Source organism: Camelus ferus, chromosome 4 (assembly GCF_009834535.1).
Source record: "Camelus ferus isolate YT-003-E chromosome 4, BCGSAC_Cfer_1.0, whole genome shotgun sequence".
Classification (NCBI taxonomy): Eukaryota; Metazoa; Chordata; class Mammalia; order Artiodactyla; family Camelidae; genus Camelus; species Camelus ferus.
Genome location: NC_045699.1, coordinates 28,912,208 through 28,934,677, shown reverse-complemented (window position 1 = coordinate 28,934,677; position 22,470 = coordinate 28,912,208). Strand labels below are relative to the sequence as shown.

Here is a 22,470-nt window from a genome sequence, read left to right as displayed (position 1 = left end):
GAAGTGAGGGATAAAGTCATGTTTACCATTGTAACTACAGTGCTTTACATACTACTGATAAGATAGGCCAAATAATTGTTTAATGAACGCCTCAATTTAACTTATTAATAGTCTGCCCATCCTACAAATCTATGATTTCTAGAATAAAATCTAATAAAGTATTTTTCAATCCCAGTTTCCCCACCTCCCCTAGTTAATTATCCCCCCTCTGCACTCCCCTAGCACTCTATAATAAAGCTTATCAAGGTAGTCCTCAAAGTATGTGCCCTTAGAATATAAAGATCCTTGAAAAACAAAGGTTTAAACTGTATGAGTCCACTCATACATGGATTTTTTTTTCAACAGTAAATACCACAGCACTATAGGACCTTTGATCCTCAGTTGTTTGAATCCGCAGATGCGGAACCCCAGATATGGAGGAATCAAGTATATGGAGGGTATACAGAGGGCCAAGTTAGATGCAGATTTTCAACAGCAGGGAGGGTCAGCGCCCCCAGCCCTTGTGTTGTTAAAGGGTTAACTGTAGTTATTTCACGAACTAAACCAAGACATAGCAACAAAAATCCAAAAGTGATCATGTTCTCCCAGTTTGTAGGGGGGAAAACTAAGGTACTAAGGATCTACTAAGAATCTCTTCAATTAAGGGTTTCCTCCCATAATTTGTTTTAAGCCTTTAGGATCCCTAGCAGAAAATCATACAACTAAATATATCCATATTTCAGAATACTCTGCAAATAGTCCTATGATCTCCTGGTGTTCTAACAATGGAACAAGTTGGAGAATCACAGTTTTAACATATTTTACCTTTCACAACTGTGCATATACCATTTTTTTAAACTCCTGAAGCCAGGAATTTTTTCCCTAAGTCCCAGAACAAAGCAGGTGCTCAATAAATGTCTTGTTAATTGAAAGCCTTTCATCACTGCACTAAAGCATTTTCTGAACCTTCTTAAATAGCACATTTTTTTTTAAGAATGACAATTATAATAAATAGCACTACATGGAGTATCAAGCTCTAACATTCTCTAGTTCTGAACAAAAAGCAAATCCAGACTGTATTACCAAGTATACTCAATTTTTAAAGATTTACATTAAAAAGATAAAATTACAGAATTCAGTGAGGGTGGAAGTGCTGCACTACTACAGAGAAAGAAGCATCTTTCTAAAATTCCTAATTAATTTCTGAATTTTCATCTTAATTGAGAATAAACAAGTCAAAAAATTTAAATTTAACTGAGGAGATTAAAATCAGTCTGAAAAATCCATTTATGTTTCAACTACTACTTGTACTTGGAAACCTCTATTTTTAAATTTTTGAGGCTTCATAATGATGTTCTTGCACTTCCATCCCCAAGAAAAATATTCTGCCAACTAAAAAGCAATTACAAAACTAAATAATCTTTAACTATATTTTAAGAAAGCCTCTTTTAATAGCCCGTTACATGTACCCATTTTTAACAGCAACTTAATTCAGAAGTCAACCATAATTTTAATAAGGATGTATTGTATTCAAGCTTATTTTCACCAAAATATTATTTTAAATGGTCAAAATAAAAATTTCAAGTTCAGCTCTGTTGGGGACTGGATATGCCTCTTCTGTAACTACAACCTTTTCAAACTAAAGCAATATTCTTAAAGCTTTCAAAAATATAACTTAAAATTCTTAGTAGGCATAACTTCCTAACTATTAAGTATTTTCTCTTCTTTTCCACTTAGTAGGTGATTTTCTCCCTATTTCTAATGCTAATTGCTATTTCTCTCAGCTGCCTCAAATAAATGAATGAGATCCCTTCTAAAATGTAACTTTGAGACTAGGTATGCTGTCTTAGTCCTAATTCTATCACAAATATTATATATAAAATATAATGCTATAAATTACTAATACACATCATATATAATAAATACTAGCCTTATAGATTATTTGATTATGTACATGTATTATTATTATAAACACCACAAAAAGCAAATCAAGAAATTTAGAAATTTTAAAAGGCTAAAATAAAAATAGAATATACTGAGAATATACTTCAGCTCACTGTAGTCAGTATTCTGGAATGCCCCTCTCAAATCCTCCAAAAAAAAAAAAAAATCCTGAAGCAATCTTCAACTCCTTTACGAATCAGTTCAAGTATAAACTTCTCTATACCTTTTAACTAGTCTCTTTTCCCTTCTTCCTTTCCTCCTCTCACTTGCCATCCCACACTTATTCCCTCCTCTTCAGATTTAGGTCTTCTTCCTAAATTCACCTTGAGCCTTGTTTATATGTCCCTTATAGAATCATCATCTTTTTAAGTCCATGTTTTCCTACTTAACTATACACCGGCTAAGGGCAGGGAACTTATCTTTTAATATCAGGGACTTGAATGTCTAGCCCTGGCAGATCACGTATTTATACAATCAACACTTTCACAGCACAGATGAAGAAACTGAGATTCAAATTATAAAACGTGCCTAAGGTACTAACACCACCAGGTTGTTCTGTAATGATAATGTGGCATCTTCCATATCTAATGTATTTCTTGCTCACAAAGGCTCAGTAGTATATGGAGCAGCTATAAAACTCTCCTCACAGTAAATGTGAAAATAAGTTAATTCCGTATCTTACAAGTATATACTAGGAGAAAAGAAAACAATGGTAATATCTAAGTGATTGTTTTCATAACTAAAATAACCACTAGTCATCTATTTGCTGTAAACCATATTCATGTGGACAATCTATAGTATATTCTCCTAGAGCATTTGTATATCTTAACTGCATACCAAACAGTTATAATCTATGGTTTTCTCAAAGTTGTGCTCACTCAAAGCATTTATTTAGTAACGACTCAGATTTTAGGCTAGTACAGAAAAAGAAATGATTTCCTGATATCTAAAAGTGTGGTCTGGCAAAACTGTTACTTACAAAATATTTGTATACATCAAAAAAGTGAGGGACTCAAAACTTTAATTTTAATCTGTTTGAGACCATCATATTACTTTTTGCTACTAAACTGCAGGAATTTTATCTCTCTTGGACTAAGAATATCAGAAATGCATTATTATGTTTATATACAATAGAATGTTTTACCTTTAAGTTCTAAGTTTGGATACTATTAGCGAATATAGGATTCTGAGCATTAGTCACTAGGAATGATACTAAGCATTCAGAAATTTATCTTTATATAAAAGAGAAGTAGTCTCCTTGTTCTTTTGCAGGACTGAGGAAATATTTATTATATACACAATGCTTCTGAGAAAACCTGTAATTTATTCAAATCTATATGCAACTTCTTAGCACTTTCTTGCAGCCATTCTCCAGCTTCAATCCCTGCTTCCAATCTGTAAAACTGGATGTGTGGATTAGGTGAACATTATGGTTTCTTCCAGGTCTAAAATTTTGTGACATCAATTTGGAATATATTTTATTACTTAAAAATAATGACATGTGAATGGATTGTTTCTTATGTGAGTCACAACTATAAAACACTGTGGAGACAAAGGTAATAAACACACTACACAAGTATTATGTCACTAAATAAAATATTAAAAGTAATTTACAAGGCAAATTTATGAATAATTATTCTATTAACAAATAATTACATTATGAAAGGATTTAAGCAAAGGTTCCTTAGTTTAAATTGAGCTCCCCTAATGAGTCAAGCACTGTTAACCATTGTTTTCAGTGAAAGACATCTCTGCACGGATAGTCTTGAAAACAGCATATGGGAAGCCAGTTACAGACTAGATTATTTTAAAATTACAATTGTAAATCAAGGACCAAAAAATTAACACAACTTTTCAGGAGCTATTCCATAAAAGCACTAGTACACTTCTCAGCTTCAGATATGGAAATATTCCTTTTATTCAACTACCACTACTAATGTTATAATGGTTAAAACTTATTTTGGGGTAACTATGGGACTAGTACTTCTGACTTTACTAAATGTAAATAATTCATGTAATACGACAGCAACCGCATAAATTAGTTATTATTATTATTATCCTCATTTTACAGATGAGGAAACTGAGGCTAAAAAGATGAAGTAACTTGTTCAAGTTCTCTTCCGCTAGTAAAGAGTCAAACTACTGGTTCACTTCAACTACGATTTCCAACAATTATTTTTCTATTCCTGAAGAATTTTCACTTGAGAAGTTAATTTGGCTCATATCAATTATAAAATTATAAATGAGTATGTTTGTTTTAGTAGCCTCTTGCGTTGCATTATTTCCTCTTACGAAAGAAAAATAATTGACTCGGGGTATATGAGTGGAGTACATTAAGAGAGTGCCATCTGAACTGCCTATGCCTTCCGGCAAAATAAACACAAATTCCTAAAAGTATTAAAAATCTTGTGTTGATGCATCCACTATTATTGCAAAAATTCAGTGTGCTCAGATGAAGCTGAAAGAAAAGATCAGGAGTACGCCAAAGTAATCGTTTAGCATTTAGTAACACTTCATAAATCTCCGATGGCCGACTTGAGTAGTAAAACGATACAATTATTTTAAAATAGTTTGAAACCACCTTTTACACGAACCCAAATTACTTTTTAAACGATATTTTATCCTAAAAACGTTTTAAAATTTCACGCCAAAACTGTCTAAAAGTTGCGGGTCCAACTTCCAATCCCCTAAAACTTTTCCTCTCCCTATCCCTGCAATTCTCTTTCTATGGGCACCACTTCGGTTTACATCTACAAACTTTACCTGCCCTCCGGCAGTCCGGACTCGGCTTCCTTCTCAGCTTCGTTACAGCTGGGCATTGGGTTCGCTCAGCCCACACCCACCACACCCCTGCGGGCCCCCGCCCAGCGCTGCTCCTCCTCCCGGGGTTCTCCAGCACCGACTCAGCACCTATCAGCGACGCCCCCCGGCCCCTGGCCCAACCCTCTTCGGACACGTGCGAGGGTGTGTTTGTGTCAGTCCGTCAGTCCCATCGCGGACCGGGCTCACTCACCGAGACAGAAGCGCCAACTTCTGCTCCAGCATCATCTCTAGCTTCTGGCCCTGTTTGGAGACCCAGTGGTCCACTCCATGCAGGCGGTAGCATGTCTCCAGCATCAACCTGAAATCCGCCACGAACTCGGTGATGCCCCCATACTGGCCGCTGGCGAACTTCTCCTCCATCTTCAGCAGACATATGCCCTGCCCGGGCTGCTGCGGGAGGGCGCGACTGCCCCGGCCCCCGCTGCGAGGCCCCTCGGCCGCCTCCTCTTCCCCGGTAGCAACGCCCCTCAGGGGCTGCAGGAAGGGGGCGGTGAGGCCCCGGTGCTTCTCCTGCAGGAACTCGCCCAGAATGCGGTAGCCCTGCTGCAGCTCGTAGGTCAGCTCCTGTTCCTTGCAGCCACCGCCCGCGACCACCATCGCCTCCTCTTCCTTCTGGTCGTCCGCGTCCTCCTGCGAGAAGGCACTCCTCTTTCGGGCGGGCCCTGAGGCCGGGGCCGCCGCTGCCACCTCCTCCTCCTCCTCCTCCTCCTCTTCCTCAGCCGCTGGTGGCGGCCGCTCCTCCTCCCCGGCCGGCTCCATCTCCCCCGGCGTCCCGGGCACGCTCATGCCCCCGGCAGGCCCAGGTTGGGCGGCGTGGAGCGGCCGCTCGAGGCGCCGGGGCAGGCGTGAGCGCGGGCCGCTTCCTCAGGGCTCGGCTGCGCCGCGCAGCCCCAGCCGCATCAGGCCTCGTTCTCCTCAGCCGCCGGCTTGGCTCGGTGCGCGAGGGGGTCTCGAGCTCGCCGCCGGCGGGGCGGGGTTACATGGCGCGCGGGGGAGGGGGGAGAGAAGAGGAGAGCCTAGGTGCCCTCCTCTCCCCTCCCCCCGGCGGCGGCGGCGCGCGCGCGCGCGCGCGGCCCTCGCCTGCCTCACCCCTCCGCGCCCCGCCCGCCCGCTCTTCACCCGCCAGGCCCGGTCTGGCCTCCGCGGCCTTGGCGCCCCACCCCCTCCCTGGCCGGCTTGGGGGCTGGGAGGGGGCGAGGAGGAAGGGGGGCGTTCTTCTCTCGCCTCCCGGGACAGGGCCGAAGCGCTGGGCCGCGGAGGTTCGGGCTCCTCCTCCTCTCCCTCACACCCCCTCCCGCCCCTCTCTACCTGCGGGGCACCCGGGCAGGAGGAGGCGGCGCGCGGACGGGGCCCGACGACAACTGTCAGTTAGAATCCCCGCTGGGCGGGGGAAGGGGAAGGGGAGGGGCAGGGAGAGAAGGGGGAGGGCACTCAGGCCCGCCCCCCTCCAGGTTGGGGCGAGTTGTGGAGAGAGACTAAGAAAGAGGCACCGTCGCCATCCTCGGTGAGCATGCGTAGTAGAACACCACCACCCCCACTTCACGTCGCGCTCCGCTACGCTAAAGCAAGGACTTCGTCTCAGCTACAGGCCCTGAGGCCCGGTAGGTTGCGCGGGCTAATGATGTCATCAGCCTATAGACGACTGTAAGGGGCGGGAGTGGAGAATGAAATAAAGCGCCTGCGCAGCTTTGCTTGACCCCCCCCCCCCGAGAGGGAGGCTGAAGGGGTTTTATAAGCAGGTGCTGCAAGAGGGTATTTCTTTTGCGAGACCCTTTAGTGCTAAAAGCTAAAATTAATCCTGAAAGAGCTTGCTAGATAACCTTCGTTACTGGGAAATAATAATGAGTAAAATGTAAATCCTATCCTATTGCAAAATTTAGGTTCTCTTTGCACACTTCCTCCCCCTTGTGACTGCCGGTTTTTTTAAATATAAAACTAGAATTTTGAAAAGTTTAGAAGCGAGGTTCCAGGACTCGACCAACTGAAACATATGTTCACATGCAAAAGAAAAGGAGATGATCTGTAGAACTCGAACTTCTGAAACCCCTGTCCCCAGGTCTTAACATCAATTCCTGTTTTACATTAAAATAAAAAAAACATTTCCACTCTCTTGATTCTTGACATCTGTTAAGAGTAAAGGAAGGGAATGGAACCTAATTTTTAAAAAAATTCTTGGGACTAAGAACAGTTCAGATATTTCAAATCTAAGATGTTCAGCATTAAACAGTCAAGTCGTTAGCAAGACCTTACAATCTCACCACACATTTAAAGATTATTTTTTTATGGGAACATTTAGGCATTTAGGGAATATCTAAAAAGTGGACTCATTCCATTGCTTAAAGTGAGGAGAAAGGAATTAATTGTTCCATAAAGCAGATATACTATTTTCAATGTTCTGTTTTAAAGAAGCACACATTACTTTTTCTGCTTACACAGAACGCTCTTACTTGAAAACTGGAATTATTTAAACACAAAGTTCTAGAAATCAAGCATTTTAAAAGGAAAAGCCTTAAGACTAAATGTTTGGGATATACTGACTCTTAAGATTGTTTACATCCCATTACTTGCCATTAATGTGGACCTTTAAAGCGCTGATAAAATTCAAAACTTTAAAAAGCTTTTTTTTTCCTTTTGGTCCAGACTTAAATAGCAGTCTTAGATAAAAATAGGTAAGGGGGAACACTTCTAACATTTTAGGCCATTGACACTGCCCACCCCCATAACCCTGCTCCCCTCACCCTCCCTCCACCCCCTGCACACACTTATGCCCATTATCTAGTTTTCAGGGCCTGTTCTCACCTTATCAGACATTTGTAATTATTAGGCATTTACAGCATTCTCTCTCCTCAGAGCCCATAGATGTACCTCAGCTCAGGAACAAAGGCAGGGACCAGTCTTCCTTCAGCACCTGGCAACCAAAAATGTGTCTGACTGGATGTCCCTCATTTCCTTTGACAAAGCCCAAGAATCTGGACCCCAGCAAATACCCCCTCTTACTCTTTAGCTACCAACCCTATTTTATGACTCAGATAATGTTAGCTTGCATTTATTGAAACCTGTGCCCCTAGGCATTTTATATACATTACCTCCTTTAACTCTCACAATCCTATGAGCTAGATATTATGCCCATTTCATAGATGGAGAACTGATGCTTTGGTTAAAAAAGTAGTTTGCCAAAATTCAAATCTAGGTCTGTCATACTTCAGAATTCTTCAGGTACCTAATTCCAAGTCATCTGGCAGACTTTCCAAATCCTCATGTGTGAGAGTGTAGGGAATCGCTAGAAATGTTGATCAAAGGAAAGCTTCTTAATTAAGGGATTTTAGGATAAAGAAGCACAGGTGAGTTGAAGGAACCTCAGCTACAGGTCATGGAGAGGCCAAGCTGACTGTGATCTTAGCTATTATGAAAGTAGGATCAGGTCCTTGAACTTAGAAAAAAAAAACTGTTATACAAGAAATATGTTGGTTGTAGGTAAACTAGAAAATGCAGATAAGTGAGGAAAAAAACTGCCTTTTAATCCCACCATCCAGAGGAAACCTCTATTAATACTTTGAAGTGGAATTTTTCTATTTATCCGTCTATACTTTTAAAATTTATTTTTTAATAAAATTGTGACTATACTGCACTTAATGACCTTTTATTTTTTCCCTCATTAATAATAGTTATAGGGAACAGACAGGAATTGCATATCTAAAATCTCAACTTTATATCTCTGTCCACAAAGGCTTAGATGACCTGCTCAAGAACTGGTAGGGGGTGAAACAGGGAGATTCTAATGTGAAAGGAATTCCAAACCATAAAAAGAACATAGCAAAGGTACAAACACCAACAGCAGTAACAGCTACCATTTATTAAGAACTTACTAGGTCTTAAATATTTACTAAATACTTTACATACACAGTACTCACAGTAGCCCCAGGAAATCGTGACAAATGTATTTGTTCTTAAATTTTGGATCAGTAATTTGCTGAGGAGATAGCTTTTTTTTCTACCCTACGAGAAGCTTGACATTAAAAACCAACATTCCAATTATTATAATTAACCTTAGATTTATAGAACTGTTTTCTTACAATGTATATCTACTGCTAAATGACTGGTCTCAAAGCTGTTTTCTTTTTTAATGTTTAAAGATAAAATTTATTTTGCTTCCCTTTCATTATCACAATAGAATAGCCTTCAGGGCTACTATACAATCTATTAAAAGATTCTTCAAAATAGAAATCTATTTAAGCTTCTTTTGAATCGGGGATTCTTACTGTTGAACTAGTTTGCAGGGGAAAATGGCATACATACACAATGCAATATTCTGCTCAAACACATAAGACTGATTGACTCACACAAATAATCTGTCAAACTGTAACTGTGTTACATGCTACCAGTGTTAGATGTACCAGGATATTTTTTTCAGTAACCATGGTTCTTAGAGTCCTGGAAAGAACAGTCTGGCCAAGTTCTCCTAACTCTCGGCTGGACGCCTTGGGAACTAGAATGTGGGTATGTCTCACCCAGTCTTTTTTAGGAGGGCATTATTAAAAAGTTCACATATATTGTAGAGAAGCCTCCCCACATCCACTGCACTATCTCAAAACTCTTTTGCAATTTCAGCATCCTCCCATTACCATGAAAACTGGGAGTATTATCAAGGTTGAATAAGCCTGCCACTATATTCTTCACCCACAATTCCACAGATGTTTGTCCTGGAAGTTCTCCTAACCCATCCTGTGAGCTTTAGCATCTTGTGGTAGGCAGCATGACATCCTAACACCAAGTATATTGCTTTCCCAGCATCAATAATTCAGACAAATAGTGATAATTTGTATACTTCACATCAACTAGGGAAAAAGTGACAAACATTCTAAGACAACAGAGCACAGGTTATCACCAAGGTCTGTGTTTAGGAGATAAAACATGCAAGGTGAACAGAGGCTACGACACTGATTAATCCTGGAGAAACGTGGGGAAGGAATATAAACTGTTTAGCAGGGAGAGAACACTTTTCTCAATCATAATGGAATCCACTCACAACACTTATTTGGAGTTACTCATGGTAGATGATATTCAAGTAATATTAAAGTGCTTCAAGCAAAATTTAGCAACTCCTGCAAGGCTTCCTGTTGCTCATCATCAAGTTGGGAAATGCATTCCAACCATAATTCTTCAGAAGTCTGTACCTGGCGTACAACATTAGCTAGGCGTTTGGCACAAGGATCTTCACAGTTAATAGTCTCATTAATTTTTCCTTCTGCAATTATACTGATTATTTTTGGAAGATTGGAATTATTTGGTCCAAGTACAACTGGGTGGTTACTTTCAATTAAGTCACAGAGAAAACTCAAAGTCTGAATAGCTTCCTCTTTATCCTCATGCAGTGGAAGCCATGATAACCAGTGTGGAAGAACTTCATCTACATTTACACAGTTAGGCTTAAACCTCAAAATCTTCCCTACTGCTGAGATACAGTTCTCTGTAGCAATGATATTTTTTTTGGTTTTGGAATTTGCACACTTAATAACTTTTACCAGCAGGGGAACAGCTTCTGAACATAAAGAACGATAATCATCTCCACCAAACTGTGCCATAACACCCAGGCCATAAGCAGCAGCTTGTCTGACTTCAGGGTTGTTGTCTCGCATATTTAGTAGCATTGGCCACCGAAAATATTCTACGTATTTAAATGAGCTTGGACTGCAGTGTTCTATGATATCATCAAATATGCACAATCCCCACTGTCTGTCTGGCCATGGTCTACTAGAACAAATTAGACTTACAATTAATGGAAGCAGCTGTTCAAACCATGGTAAAATCTTTTCCTTATAAGTACTAAATAATGAGTGCAAAATATCTGATACTTTGGTCAGAATATAAACATCACATTCATCCTCATCTTGCAGAGACATTTCAATCTGTTGGTCATAGTTTTCTTCCTGTCTTTTAACCTGTCTCAATTCTTGGTTTTTAAAGTGCCCTTCAAGTTTTGCTTTCAGTATATCTCCCAGTTCTTCCAAGTGTTCATCATTAAGGCACCCATCACCCATTACTTCAACGGACTTTGCAAAAGAATTCATTATTTCTGAGAGTACATCTGTATCGGGTTCAGTCCCAATAGCCTTGATTAAGGGATCACATATGAATTGCCACATCTGTGCAAGATACTCTGGACCACGAATTCTTGCACATTCCAGGAGAAAAGGCATGGACTCTGCTGCTGCTACTCGAACATTGTCATGGAAATAAAATTTCAGTAAAGGAACCATCAGTTTCACAACTTGTTCTATATATTCCACAAACCCTTCCCTTAACTCCTTAGCATAATAAACCAACATCTGGCAAGCAGTTGCTTTTGCTTCAAGTCCTGAAGTTTTAATTCCAAAACTTTGCTGGTCTCCAAGATTTACAAACTGCCATCCATCATCATCACTCATATTCTCCACATCTTGTGTGTCTAAGAGAGCCACATCGGGTTTAGCTGAAGCAGTCTTAATAAGAGGCTCAATAACCAGTGGAAGGTACTGATGAAAATCATTTCCAAGAATTTTACACATTCTAGCCCATGCCGAAACTATGTAAGAAGTCTGAGGGTCATCATCTTCCATATTATTTAAGTCTGATTGTGTCTTCAACAGTAGTTGCATCACATTTGATACATCTTGCATAAATTTTTCCTTACCAACAGCAAGACCAACATGACTAATGCATTCAATAGTTTTTCCTTTCAGAAGCTTGAGCTCCTTTTGAACAGCAAGCTCAACAACTTGCTTTAGTGAAGGCATAAATATATCATAATATGGAACAAATTTTTCTTCTATTGTATCTGCAACTGAGGCAATGGTTGTCACAAGCTGTTCCAAGGCCAACTTAGTTCCATTCCGAATCAACTCTTGAAGTTTAATCACCAGGATGGAATGTATATTTCTCACCATACTATCCAAATATAGAACTAGCAATGATTTGGGGCAGTCTTCAATAAAAATAATAAGTGCAGAAGCTGCATGTGACTGCACACGCTGATTACCTTGATTTTCCATGGTACGCAACAGAGCTGCAATCACTGTTTCATGGAATTTCTTTTGGAAATTAGGTGCAAAATCTGTAGCCATCTGTCCCAGTGTAGTACAGGCTGCAGCCCTCACCCTTGGATGAGGATCCTGAAGAAAAAGCAAAACAGAGTTAACTGTTTCATCTAGAATTGATTCCATTTGCTGATGGCATCCTTCTCCAATAGCAGATAAGGCCATTAATCCAGCATGTCGATATTTCCAGTCAGGGTTCTGAAGCATCTGCATGATATGCTCCTTAGTCATTGGTAAAACAAGTTTTCCACCGAGCCCACAAGCCAGTCTGTCTAGTGCACTCTCAGCAGCAACTGCATTGCTGTCAAAATCATCTTCTTCCATTTCATCAGCGTTTACCCAGTCCTCATCATCTTGTAGATCAACCATCATTGCTAATATATGAGGAACTGCCTGAGCAATAATATTTGTATGTTTTTTCAACATTGGGGTTGCAGTTTCAGACAAGGTAACTATTACTTCAAGGGCCAGCTGGCGTTGCAGATTACTAAGTCTTGAGTCTCCACATAACTTTAGACTCAACTGCAGAGTATCTTCTAAATAAGGACCCAAGTATTTAGGTACAGTATCTGCAATCTCAACAAGGGATTCTAGCACTGAATCATCATCCTGGTAGCATGAATCATTCACAGCCTGTAAGATTCCAGGAAGCAAGTCTGCAAAGTCTTTGAAAAGAGCAGTATTATTCTCATTAGCAAGTACAAATGCAGCTGCAGCTCTAGCAGATAATGTCCTGATTGCTGGATGTTCTTGATCTTGAATACACTGGTCCAACAACCGTTTGATGATATCCAAATCGTGCTGCTCTTGGTTCCCAAAAATCCCAGGAAAGTGCCAGAAAACGTGAAGTGCAACTTCCCATAGAACCACATTTTTAGAGTAGATTGAATCAATAAGGAACTTGAGACCTTCGGGCCAGTGGTTAGTACCATCCTCATCTATCAAATTCCTTGCCAGCACTGCAAAAATATCACAAAGTTTTTTCCTCATGCTAGCATGTGTCTCTAACTTAACAGCCAGTATCAGTTCAATCTTGACGTCCCTCTGAACATCAGAAGGCAGATTTGGATAGACTTCCTCAAACCCAGAAGACAAAAGCCGTCGGAGCAGTGCGGCAGCCATTTGTCTCACCTCATAACCTGCTCTTCTATTTCTGACGGCATCTAAGAGGAATGTAGTCTTACACAGACCTGGGATATTTTCATAGACTTCCTCTGCCTGCCTCCGCACCATACAGCTTGGATTGATCAGGTTCTTCAGAAGCTGGTAAAACTCTTGCTTTCCCAACACGGTCGCCGGTACTCCTGCAGACCCGGCCGCCGCCATCGCGTTCTGTCAAAGCAACCGCGACGGAGAAGGAGGGCGGGGGTCTGCGACTCGAAGATGTGACGTCAGCAAGGCGCCAGCGGGGATGGGCGGGGCCGCTTCTTCCTCCGCTGCCTGGGCGCTGCTGGGCTCTGGGAGGTGGGGAACCCGGAGGCGGGGGATAGATGCGAGCGCGGTGGGAATGAGGGTCATCTCCACCTGTTTTCTCATCAGATGAAGATGCATCTAGAGAAGAAAAAAAAAAAAAAAAAAAAGGAATAAAAGTATGATATTGATTGCAGTAGAATGGGATTATGGGTGACTTTTTCCCTTTTTAAAAAATTTTCAACTATCTCTATTGTTAGGCTGATCATTTTAAAACAATAAGTACACCTTTAAAACAAGTAAGAGGAAAAAAAACGATCACAAAAGACCACATGCTGTGTGATTCCATTTATATAAATGGTTTTAAATAGGCAGATCCATACAGAAGTAGATTAGTGTTTGGCAGTGGCTGAGGGGAAGGGAGAATAGAGAATGACTGCTGTCAGGAGGGGTTCTTTTTGGGTAATTAAAATGTAAAATTGATCGTGGTGGTGGTTGTACAACTCTGTGATTATACTAAAAACCACTGAGCTGTACAATTTAGAGTGGTGAATTGTACGGTATGTGACAATATCTCAATAAAGCTGTTTATCACATAAGTGTTATACAAAAACAAGGACAATGATTACTACCGCACAACCACACCCAGTGCAGTAGATCAGTGGTGCTTAGACTCAGGTGTGTGCCAGGATCACTTGGCCTGTCGATTATAATAAAGAATAAGAAAGACAACTGAGTGAAGTATAGTGGAAAGTGACCTGGGCCAGTAATTAGAAGACTAGAATCCTGGTCTTGTCTCTAAATAGATTTTGTATCCTTGGTTATGTCACTCAAGATTTTCTTTGCAAACTATAAAATGCTTTTATAGTTTTTCTTTTAGTAGGAAGCTGCTGAGATTATTCTAAAAAATAAATGCCCCGAGGCTAAATATTATTTCTTTAATTCAGGCAGGTGTGTAAATCAAAAACAATGATCATTTCTCTAACAATGATTAGATCTTACTTTTGTATTAGCACTTTGCCACTCTGTCATTCTGACCATTGTACAGGCTTGCAAGGTTGGTAGGATATGTATAATACTAATTTTAGGTGAAAAATGGAAAGTCAGGGAAGTTAAATTTGCCTATGACACAGCCTGAGCCTCAAATCCACTTCTTCCGAAAGCAACACCAAGGTTCTTTCACCATACCACCTCCCTGTAATTACTCTTAGTTTTGCAACATGATCAAAGGACTTCTCTTATTGCAAAATTTGTCTTAAACTTCTCCAAGTGGGCTTAATTTTAATTTTGTAATATGCTGCTGCATATACCCACAAAGATAGAAAAATCACACCTTTAGCATTAACCAGATGATAGACAAAGTAGTCTGATAAATTATACTATGTTATGTAATACTGTGCTTATATAGGAAGAAATCTTTTTCTCTAAACAGTGTTTCTCATTCTGTAGACTGAAAACCAAATGCATCAGAATCAATTGAGAAGCTTATTTTTAAACATATATATGAGGGCCCAAGCTCTGAAGTATTGAATCGGAATTTCTGGGGCATGCAACCCATGAATGTTCAATTTTAACAAGCACACTGGGTTTTCATATGAATACCAAAATTTGAGAACCACTGATGAGTTCAGTTCTGGTTCTGATTCCAATATCTTCACTGCAGTTCTGTGTCTTGTTCCAGAGTCATTGGCTTTCTTACCATTCCATGAAAAAGACTAACTGCAGGGCCCTTGCATTTGCTATTTCAGGAAATGTTAATAAGTATGTGGGGGGAGGAGGGTGGACTTCTCTTGAAGCTGTATCTATTAGTATAATAAAGACATTAAAAACTAGGATAAGATACTACCATAGACCCACCACAATGTTTTAAATTTAAGTCTAAGAATATCAAGGGCTGGTGAGAATGCAGAACAACAGGGAACTCAATGATATTTTTGGTGGTAGTTTAAGTAAATTGCTAGACCCACTCTGAAAAAAAGTTTAGAAAATGCTGGGTTAAGATAATGTAATTATTCGTTAATTCTCTCAGCAGACATTCATTGAGGGTATACTTAAGCATGGTTGCTGTGTGCTGGGGATAGAGATGAAATACATGAGGATGCTCATGAGAGACAGTAAATGTCATAGTGTAGTGATCATTGTGGTGATGATAAGCCTGCCATGGAACCACATGGGGTTCTGAAGGCAGCTAAGGGAGTGCAGGTAAGGCTTCCCAGAGGTGGTAATATCAGGGCTTACTTTTGAAGGATGAGCTTTTATTAATTATTTGAAGAAAGAGAAGAAGGTTATAAGAAAAGAGAATAGCTATGTTCAAATGCCAGAAGGCCTTAGAGGCTAGAATGGTGAGTTTTGCCAGTATTTCAATGCTAGAGCATTGGGTAGGGAACTTGAGGGGGCCTGGGGATGACATAGGCAGGAATAAGGAAGACAGAGTTATACAAGGGCCAGATCATGAGGAGTCTTATATTCCTTGTTAAGAAATTTGGCTTTTCCCCCCTAAAGGTAAAGAGGAGCTGTTTAAGAATTTTAATCAAGGGCTGTGAAATAATCAATTTTTAGGAAGAATACTTCGATGGTAGTGTGAAAACTGAAATGTGAAGACTGGAGGCATTTAGGAGGCCAATGACCTACTTCAGTAAAGCTCAAAGTCTAAATCACAGCAGTGATGGAGGGAAAGAAAAGAGGGCAAGGTTTGGAGAGGTCTTAAGAAGTCATATCAATAGCACCTCACAGGGGAAGGAGAAGCCTAGGAAATCTCCCCAAGTTTTGGCCTGGCATCTGGTTGGAGATGCTGCAATTTACCTGTTTCTTTACTTACATACGAACAAAGAACAGTATTAATGCAGACAAAAAGACTACTAACTCTCTCTGAAGGAAAAAGAGGCTTCCCTAAGAAGGTGAGTCCCAGAATCCATATTTTGTTCTCTAGTTTCTCCCACACTCTACACTGATGGTCATTGTTAGTAGGAGATAAAGTGAATCCATTTTAGGAAAAAATATTTATGATCTTTTATTTTAGAAAAATGTACACAGATTTAAAATCTTAAGGTACTTCCTCTCTAGATTGCATAATCCTATTCTATTTACTTTTTACATTGTTATTTCCCTTTCCCCCACTAAGGATCACACATAATACCCAAGATTTCAAGATTGGACTTGAAGATTTGGTTAGAGTTGAAGAACTTTATTAAATTTAATAATTAAAATTGGCTTTTAAAATTGTTTGCACCGTTGAGAGGCCATTTAAGAATGTTTCCATAAGGTGGCTCAAATAGTGGACAATTCAAGTGTTTATTAACAGCTTACTAAGTGGGAAAAGTGAAAATAAGTCGCAAATTTCTTCCAAGATATGAGAGATTTAGAGTCAAATGAGGGGGATAAAATTAAGTTGGAAATACTTGACATTTTTGCAAGAATAATCCAGAATAAATAAAAATACAGAAAACAAAAAATACTATGAAGGCTCTGACTGACCTAAGATGGACAACTTGAATATCAAAAAGAATGATGCCTGCTATGAATTAAAAATACTTCAAATATATAAACAAAAGTTCAGAGTTTCTAATACTAACAAAGGCAACCAACTTACTATCTTTGGAGGTTGCTAGGTCACCAACTGAAAATTGATAAAGAGAAAAAAATCAAGATTTTTCCAGTCTTTCCTGTACAAACTGTATTTTAGGATAACCAAATAGTTATTCACACTCTTCTTTATAGAATTCCACCTAATAAGTGCACAAAAAATGCTAAAATCAGAAAATTGCTGTGTTATAACGCCAAATGAAATAATGAATGTAGGTAACAATAACTAATGGATGCTAAAACCATTAAATGAAACATTGATTGGGAATTTAATAAGAGAGGGATTAGGACCACCTGAAGTTACTGATTAATCTTGATATTATTAAAAGTGGGATAAACCAGAAATCTCATTTACATGTTGTCTTTCAGCTTCACATTCATACTTTCTCTAATTTGTTTTCTGATGCTCAGATTAGGTTCTGGAAACAAAATTTCTCCTTTCATAGCTGCGGCTCTGACAGTTTCCACCAACAGGAGCCGCTAGATATAGGATAGAAAAGGACAGAAAAGAGATTGATCCTGTTTTTCCTTTTCTCATCTGGATTGTCCCAGCAGTGGCCCTTCCTCCTAGTGGCAGCAGTTTCCTCCCTCTTGCAGCCCAATCTCTTCCTGTCTGCAGGAGTGCCCCCAGTAGCCTGGGGGTGGGGGGTGGGGCGCAGTAGCCTGGTTGGGGGGCGCGCAGTAGCCTGGGGGGGAGGGCGCAGTAGCCTGGGGGCACTCCTTCCTCAGAGGTTTCACCCACAGCTCTGGGAGGTCCCTCCTCTGAGCTTAAAGGTAGCAGCTCTGAACCTTCTATTCATTTCCACTAATCTAAATGCCTACCTTATTCTAATGCCACACTGACTGTATGGATTACTATAGCTTTGCAATAAATCTTGAACCCAAGTAGTTAGAGTCAGTGACGCTAAATCACTGAACACTGTAATTTTTAGAAAATACTCTCTAGGTTTCAGATATTTTGAAGATACTTAAAGTCCAGATGAATTTATGAATTTGTGTATAATTAGGAACTTTTTGTAATCTATACACACTGTGCATTGAAAAATTAAATAACGGGCAAGATAAAAACTGAAAACAAATTTCTCCTTTATTTTCAGTGTAAACTTATTGATTTAGAATAATATCTCAACTTTTCCAGTCCACTCAGATCATCTCCAAAAACAAACAAACAAACAAGCTAAGGAGAAAGATACTTTTGGGGCTATAACCTGGAGCAGCTTATGTTTTAACTTAAAATTTAAATGTAAATATGATGTTCCAGTTGCTAGATTTTCATATTTTTTCATATGAAATTGTTTTCTCTCTAAGCTTTCCACTTCAATTCACTTATTCAACAAATATTTAATGAGTACCTACTATGTGCCAGGCACTGTGCTGGGACACTAAGGAGACAATAGTAAACTGTAAAACAGACAGAATGCCTACCTTTATGAAATTTACAATCTACTTTAGAACTCCTTAGTTCCTGCCAGGAAGACCAGCCATGTTTAATCTGTGGTTTTACCTATTTCCTAACATATTACCTCTTACCTCCAAGTGTATGAGAAGCATGATAGTAAAACACTGTTAATGTTAAGAATTACATGGCAATAATTCAGAATAATCAAAGTTGAATAGAGACATAATGAATTGGAAACTCACTATGTGAGTACTCAACTGGCTTCTTCACCAGATGGTTGAGGTACTAATTGCAGATACTTGCAGGTACTAATTGATTTAATTCCTATAATAAATAAAGGAGGATACACATAGGTTTAAACAAATTTTAATTACAGATTAAATAACTGAGAAGAAAGTTATAATAGTGATGGAGGACATCAACCATCCGGATACTTGATGTCATTTTGTTCTCCTAAAATGAGAATATTTTGTTCCGACTCCCTGGGTTAGACAGAGCCCAGTAGAAGCAATGCCCAGGGCAGAAGTTGTGAAGAATGAGAAAAGAATCAAAGTAGGAATCAATTTGGGCTCCATTCCAAATGCTTAATTATAAATTATATTAGCTGCAATTTTAAGAAAAAAGACGAAGCAGATATATTAAACCAAACCTTACCTTACAAAGATAAAACACTTGGAAGAGTGTCTCTTTTATACTACTACTACTAGTAGTACTACTAGTAACAATAATAATAGGGTTATAAAAATGAAAATATATCTGAATAATTAGAGATGATATTTTGTACAGTTTCTTGTGCAATAGACAAAATATAAATTATGAAAAGGACAAGTCCCACTGGGTAGTATACTTGGTAAGATCATCTTGGAAGATGCCAAAATATTTTTATATGCATCTTCAGCTGGTGTGACAGGTAAGCCTGAATTTTTAAGTAAGTTTAAGAAATTGTATATTTAGGAAGAAGTAATAATAATAATGATATAATGAAGAATAAATTATCCATTGAATTAGAACTCCTGTCAGTATAAAACTGGTACTAGTGTACTGATCTGTTTTGTAGCCATTATATGTCAAATTTACTATTGTATGTCTACTTTTAAAAGATTTCTGAAAATCTAATGTATTAGAATTGTGAGAAGTCTAATTGTTTAAATGTGTATTAGGGTGACCAACTATCCTGGTTTGCCCAGGACTGGGGTTTCTTGGAATGTACAAGTTTCAGCTCCAGAACAGTCTCAAGCAAAGTGGAAAAGTTGGCTATCCTAACTTTCAGTCATTTTTTAAATACTGGAAAATACCATTTGTAAGAAGTCATTATCTATAAAGGTTAAATTAGATTCAAGTTAAGCACTTTTGATAAGAATCCTTTATAAGTAATGCTATGTACTTCATATGCATTTCATCAAGTGTACTTAATGTTTGGTTGTCCTACAATTATTGATACTAAGCTTTAAGTGGCGACTGCCTGATCTCTCCATTTTGTTTTTCCCCTTGAAATCAATAATTTACATTTGGAGTAGTACTTTGACAACCTACAGACTGTCCTTGCCTGAATCTATTATTTCATTGAGAGCAGGGAAAAGGGGACTATTCTAAATTAATCATTTTTCTGTGTGTATGATTTGGCATTTTTCTGTAATGAAGAGCTCTCCCTCATGATCTGTGGCTTGGAAACTGTGAAGGAGTATTTAATTCTTTCTCTTGAATTATCAACTTTCACAGTAAGGAGGTGAGTAACACCTACCTCCATTCGTGATAAATACAGTTGTTTTATGTTTTGTTTGGCTTTTCTTTTTTTGAGCTGTCAAGAGCTATGAAGGGTCTGAGATTTTACCCTACTTCACAGCTAACAAGTTAGCCTGCTCTAGTTTCATGGATGATGGTAAAAGATTATGAGAATCTGCATCGGGGACAAAAAATAATTTTATTACTCATGGCAACAGCAATAGTCAGAGTATCAGCATTTTCCCCCGTTACCCAACCCCCAGTTCGTACAGCATGATGCAAAGAGGGATAGACACCAGTTGTACACATCATGGATTGTGTTATAGGAGAGGAACACTGAGCTTAGATACACAAATCTTTTATAATGGGCAGCAAACCTGACTGCTTTTTTTCCAGAAGGAGATATTATCTTTTCATTGTGAACAGTAATCATCACGCTTGCCCTTTGTCCCAGCAGAAGACATAATCTGTCATCCACGGCTATTCACTACATAATATAGTCCAGAACGTCTTTGCTCACAAGATGTGCAAAAATGTTAGAGACTGTGAGCATCATTATGTGCTGGTTGTTCTCTACTGATTCCCTCCCTCCCTCCTTACAGTCTCTGTCTTTTTCTGTAGCCCAGGATGCTGACATCTACTGACCGCATCACTAGTGCTCCCTTGCTCTCCACCTTCTGGTTGAATTAGCCAATGGGAGGCTTCAGCAAGAGCCTGGGAAGAAGAGGGGTAGAGTATGTACTCCTCATCTCTCCACCACATTCTCTCCTCATCTGTTGCAGTTCTTGTACAGGCTGCATTTTACAGCTACAGTTCTTTTAAGGGGGCCCTTCTTCCAGGCTATAAACTCTCTCTAGGCACATTCTTTTTTTACCATTTAATAGGTGTGAGACTTTGGGGAGAATTACTAAACTTCTTCAAGCCATAGTTTGCTCATTTTCGATGGGGAACAATAACACCCACTTCACTAGGTCATTGTGACATCTAAATGAGACAAAATATAGATGTAGAATTTTTTTTTTGCAATATTAATTCATGTGGAGTTTTTTTTTTTTCTCTATTTTTTTCCCCTTCCCCATTTCCCAAGAAGTTTCTTGGTGTATCCCTTCCTTGGGAGTAATTTATAAAGAAGAAAGCTGTTGTTTGGAGACAAGGTAATTTCTCTTGTGTTTTTGTGAAAGCTTAAACTCATCAAGGAGGTTGTTTTAGGTATGGGTGGGGTAGGAGGGGGATGGGTATCCTAACAGGGTATGAAATAGGCACAGAGAGGAAATGGGTATTTCCCCCAAATTTAGGAAAAGGATGAAAGATGTTCAATGAGGACAGGGAACTATTATTCTTATGGAGGCTGGATCTCCACAGGTATGGGGTGTACAGGTGAAAATATGCTAATACCTGGCCCCCAGACTTGTAAACATTACTGTGCCCAAAGGAGCACACTTCCATACTTGAATACTTTCAAGGGACTATTTGAGTTTGGGTAACGAACATCTCAATTGGTGGCTCAAAGTGTGGATCAAAGGCTGGAGTGTTTTCTCCATTTATCTTGTTCTTTATAAGACTGGACCTTTTGTATAACTCAGTTGGATGGAAGTGTGTCTTTGCCTGTATTCCACTGAAATCACAACTTGAGACAAAGGCTAGGATGTAGTTAATTTTTCTGAGAAGCAATTCCATGGAGCAGGAGTTTGGCACAGGGAATGAAGGGAAATCAATACAAAGTTGCAGTATTGAGTTGGTTACTGGCCTCAGCTCAAATCAAAATTCACCCCCCGCCCCTGCCCCGCAAAATGATCAGGAACAAGAGGGAGAAGCATTCTTTCCTCTGCTCCTGCCTCCCATTGGTTGGGACTTTAACCTCTCCGGTTTGCATGTGTATGAGTGCTGTACAGGCACCTATGGGCATGCACAGAAAGGAATCAGGTAAGCCCTAAGGCAGGGAGTGAGAGAAATAAGGCACAGGCTTGAGATGAGGTGGTTTCAGTGCAAAGAGGGAGGAAGCCTGCAGGAACCAGTTTGCCGTAGCTGTGCGACTGGATTTGAAGTTGAGGATATGAAGTGGGGCTCCAGGTGTCTGATACAGTCTCAATAATGACTGAGCAATATAGGGCATAGAGATGTTAAAAATTTATTTTCCTCCTGATTAAAAAAGTAATATGGACAACAAAACCACAACCGAATCTAAACAACCATTGAAGAAAGACTGGAACCTAGCAAAAAAGATCTTCTGCAACTGGAAACATAAAGAGGGAACCACAGCAGGACAGCAGGAGGGGCATGCTTGTGATATAATTGGGCCCCATATCCTCTGGGTGAGTGACCCACAAGCTGAAGATTTGTTAAGTTGCAGAGACCCTCGCACAGGAGTGAGAGCTCTAAGTCCCATGTCAGGCTCCCCAGCTCAGGTCCCGGCATTGGGAAGAGAAGGAGACCCCAGGACATCTGGTCTTGAAGGCCAGGGGGGTTTGGCTGTGGGAGCCTCATGGGACTGGGGGAAATGGAGACTCCATTCGCTTGAGAAGCGTACACGGAAACTCA

The 22,470-nt window shown here is 39.7% G+C and overlaps 2 protein-coding genes across 9 annotated transcripts in view; both read right to left on the bottom strand.

The window, feature by feature from the left end:
• The window catches only part of KIAA2026 (KIAA2026 ortholog), an 86,583-nt gene extending 80,856 nt beyond the window's left edge, over positions 1 to 5,727 (bottom strand). The window contains exon 1 of one of the 2 annotated variants that reach the window (XM_032477701.1): positions 4,937 to 5,727. In XM_032477701.1, the coding sequence (XP_032333592.1) occupies positions 4,937 to 5,532 (596 nt within the window). In that variant the 5' untranslated portion in view covers positions 5,533 to 5,727. The remainder of the gene's footprint in view (positions 1 to 4,936) is intronic. The other variant, XM_006190324.3, reaches the window with a different exon arrangement.
• Positions 5,728 to 8,566: 2,839 nt separating this feature from the next.
• The window catches only part of RANBP6 (RAN binding protein 6), a 225,517-nt gene continuing 211,613 nt past the window's right edge, over positions 8,567 to 22,470 (bottom strand). For 5 of the 7 annotated variants that reach the window (XM_032477705.1, XM_032477704.1, XM_032477706.1 and 2 more), the window contains one exon: positions 8,567 to 13,370. In XM_032477705.1, the coding sequence (XP_032333596.1) occupies positions 9,828 to 13,145 (3,318 nt within the window). In that variant the 5' untranslated portion in view covers positions 13,146 to 13,370 and the 3' untranslated portion in view covers positions 8,567 to 9,827. The remainder of the gene's footprint in view (positions 13,371 to 22,470) is intronic. The other 2 variants (XM_032477707.1, XM_032477709.1) reach the window with 2 other exon arrangements.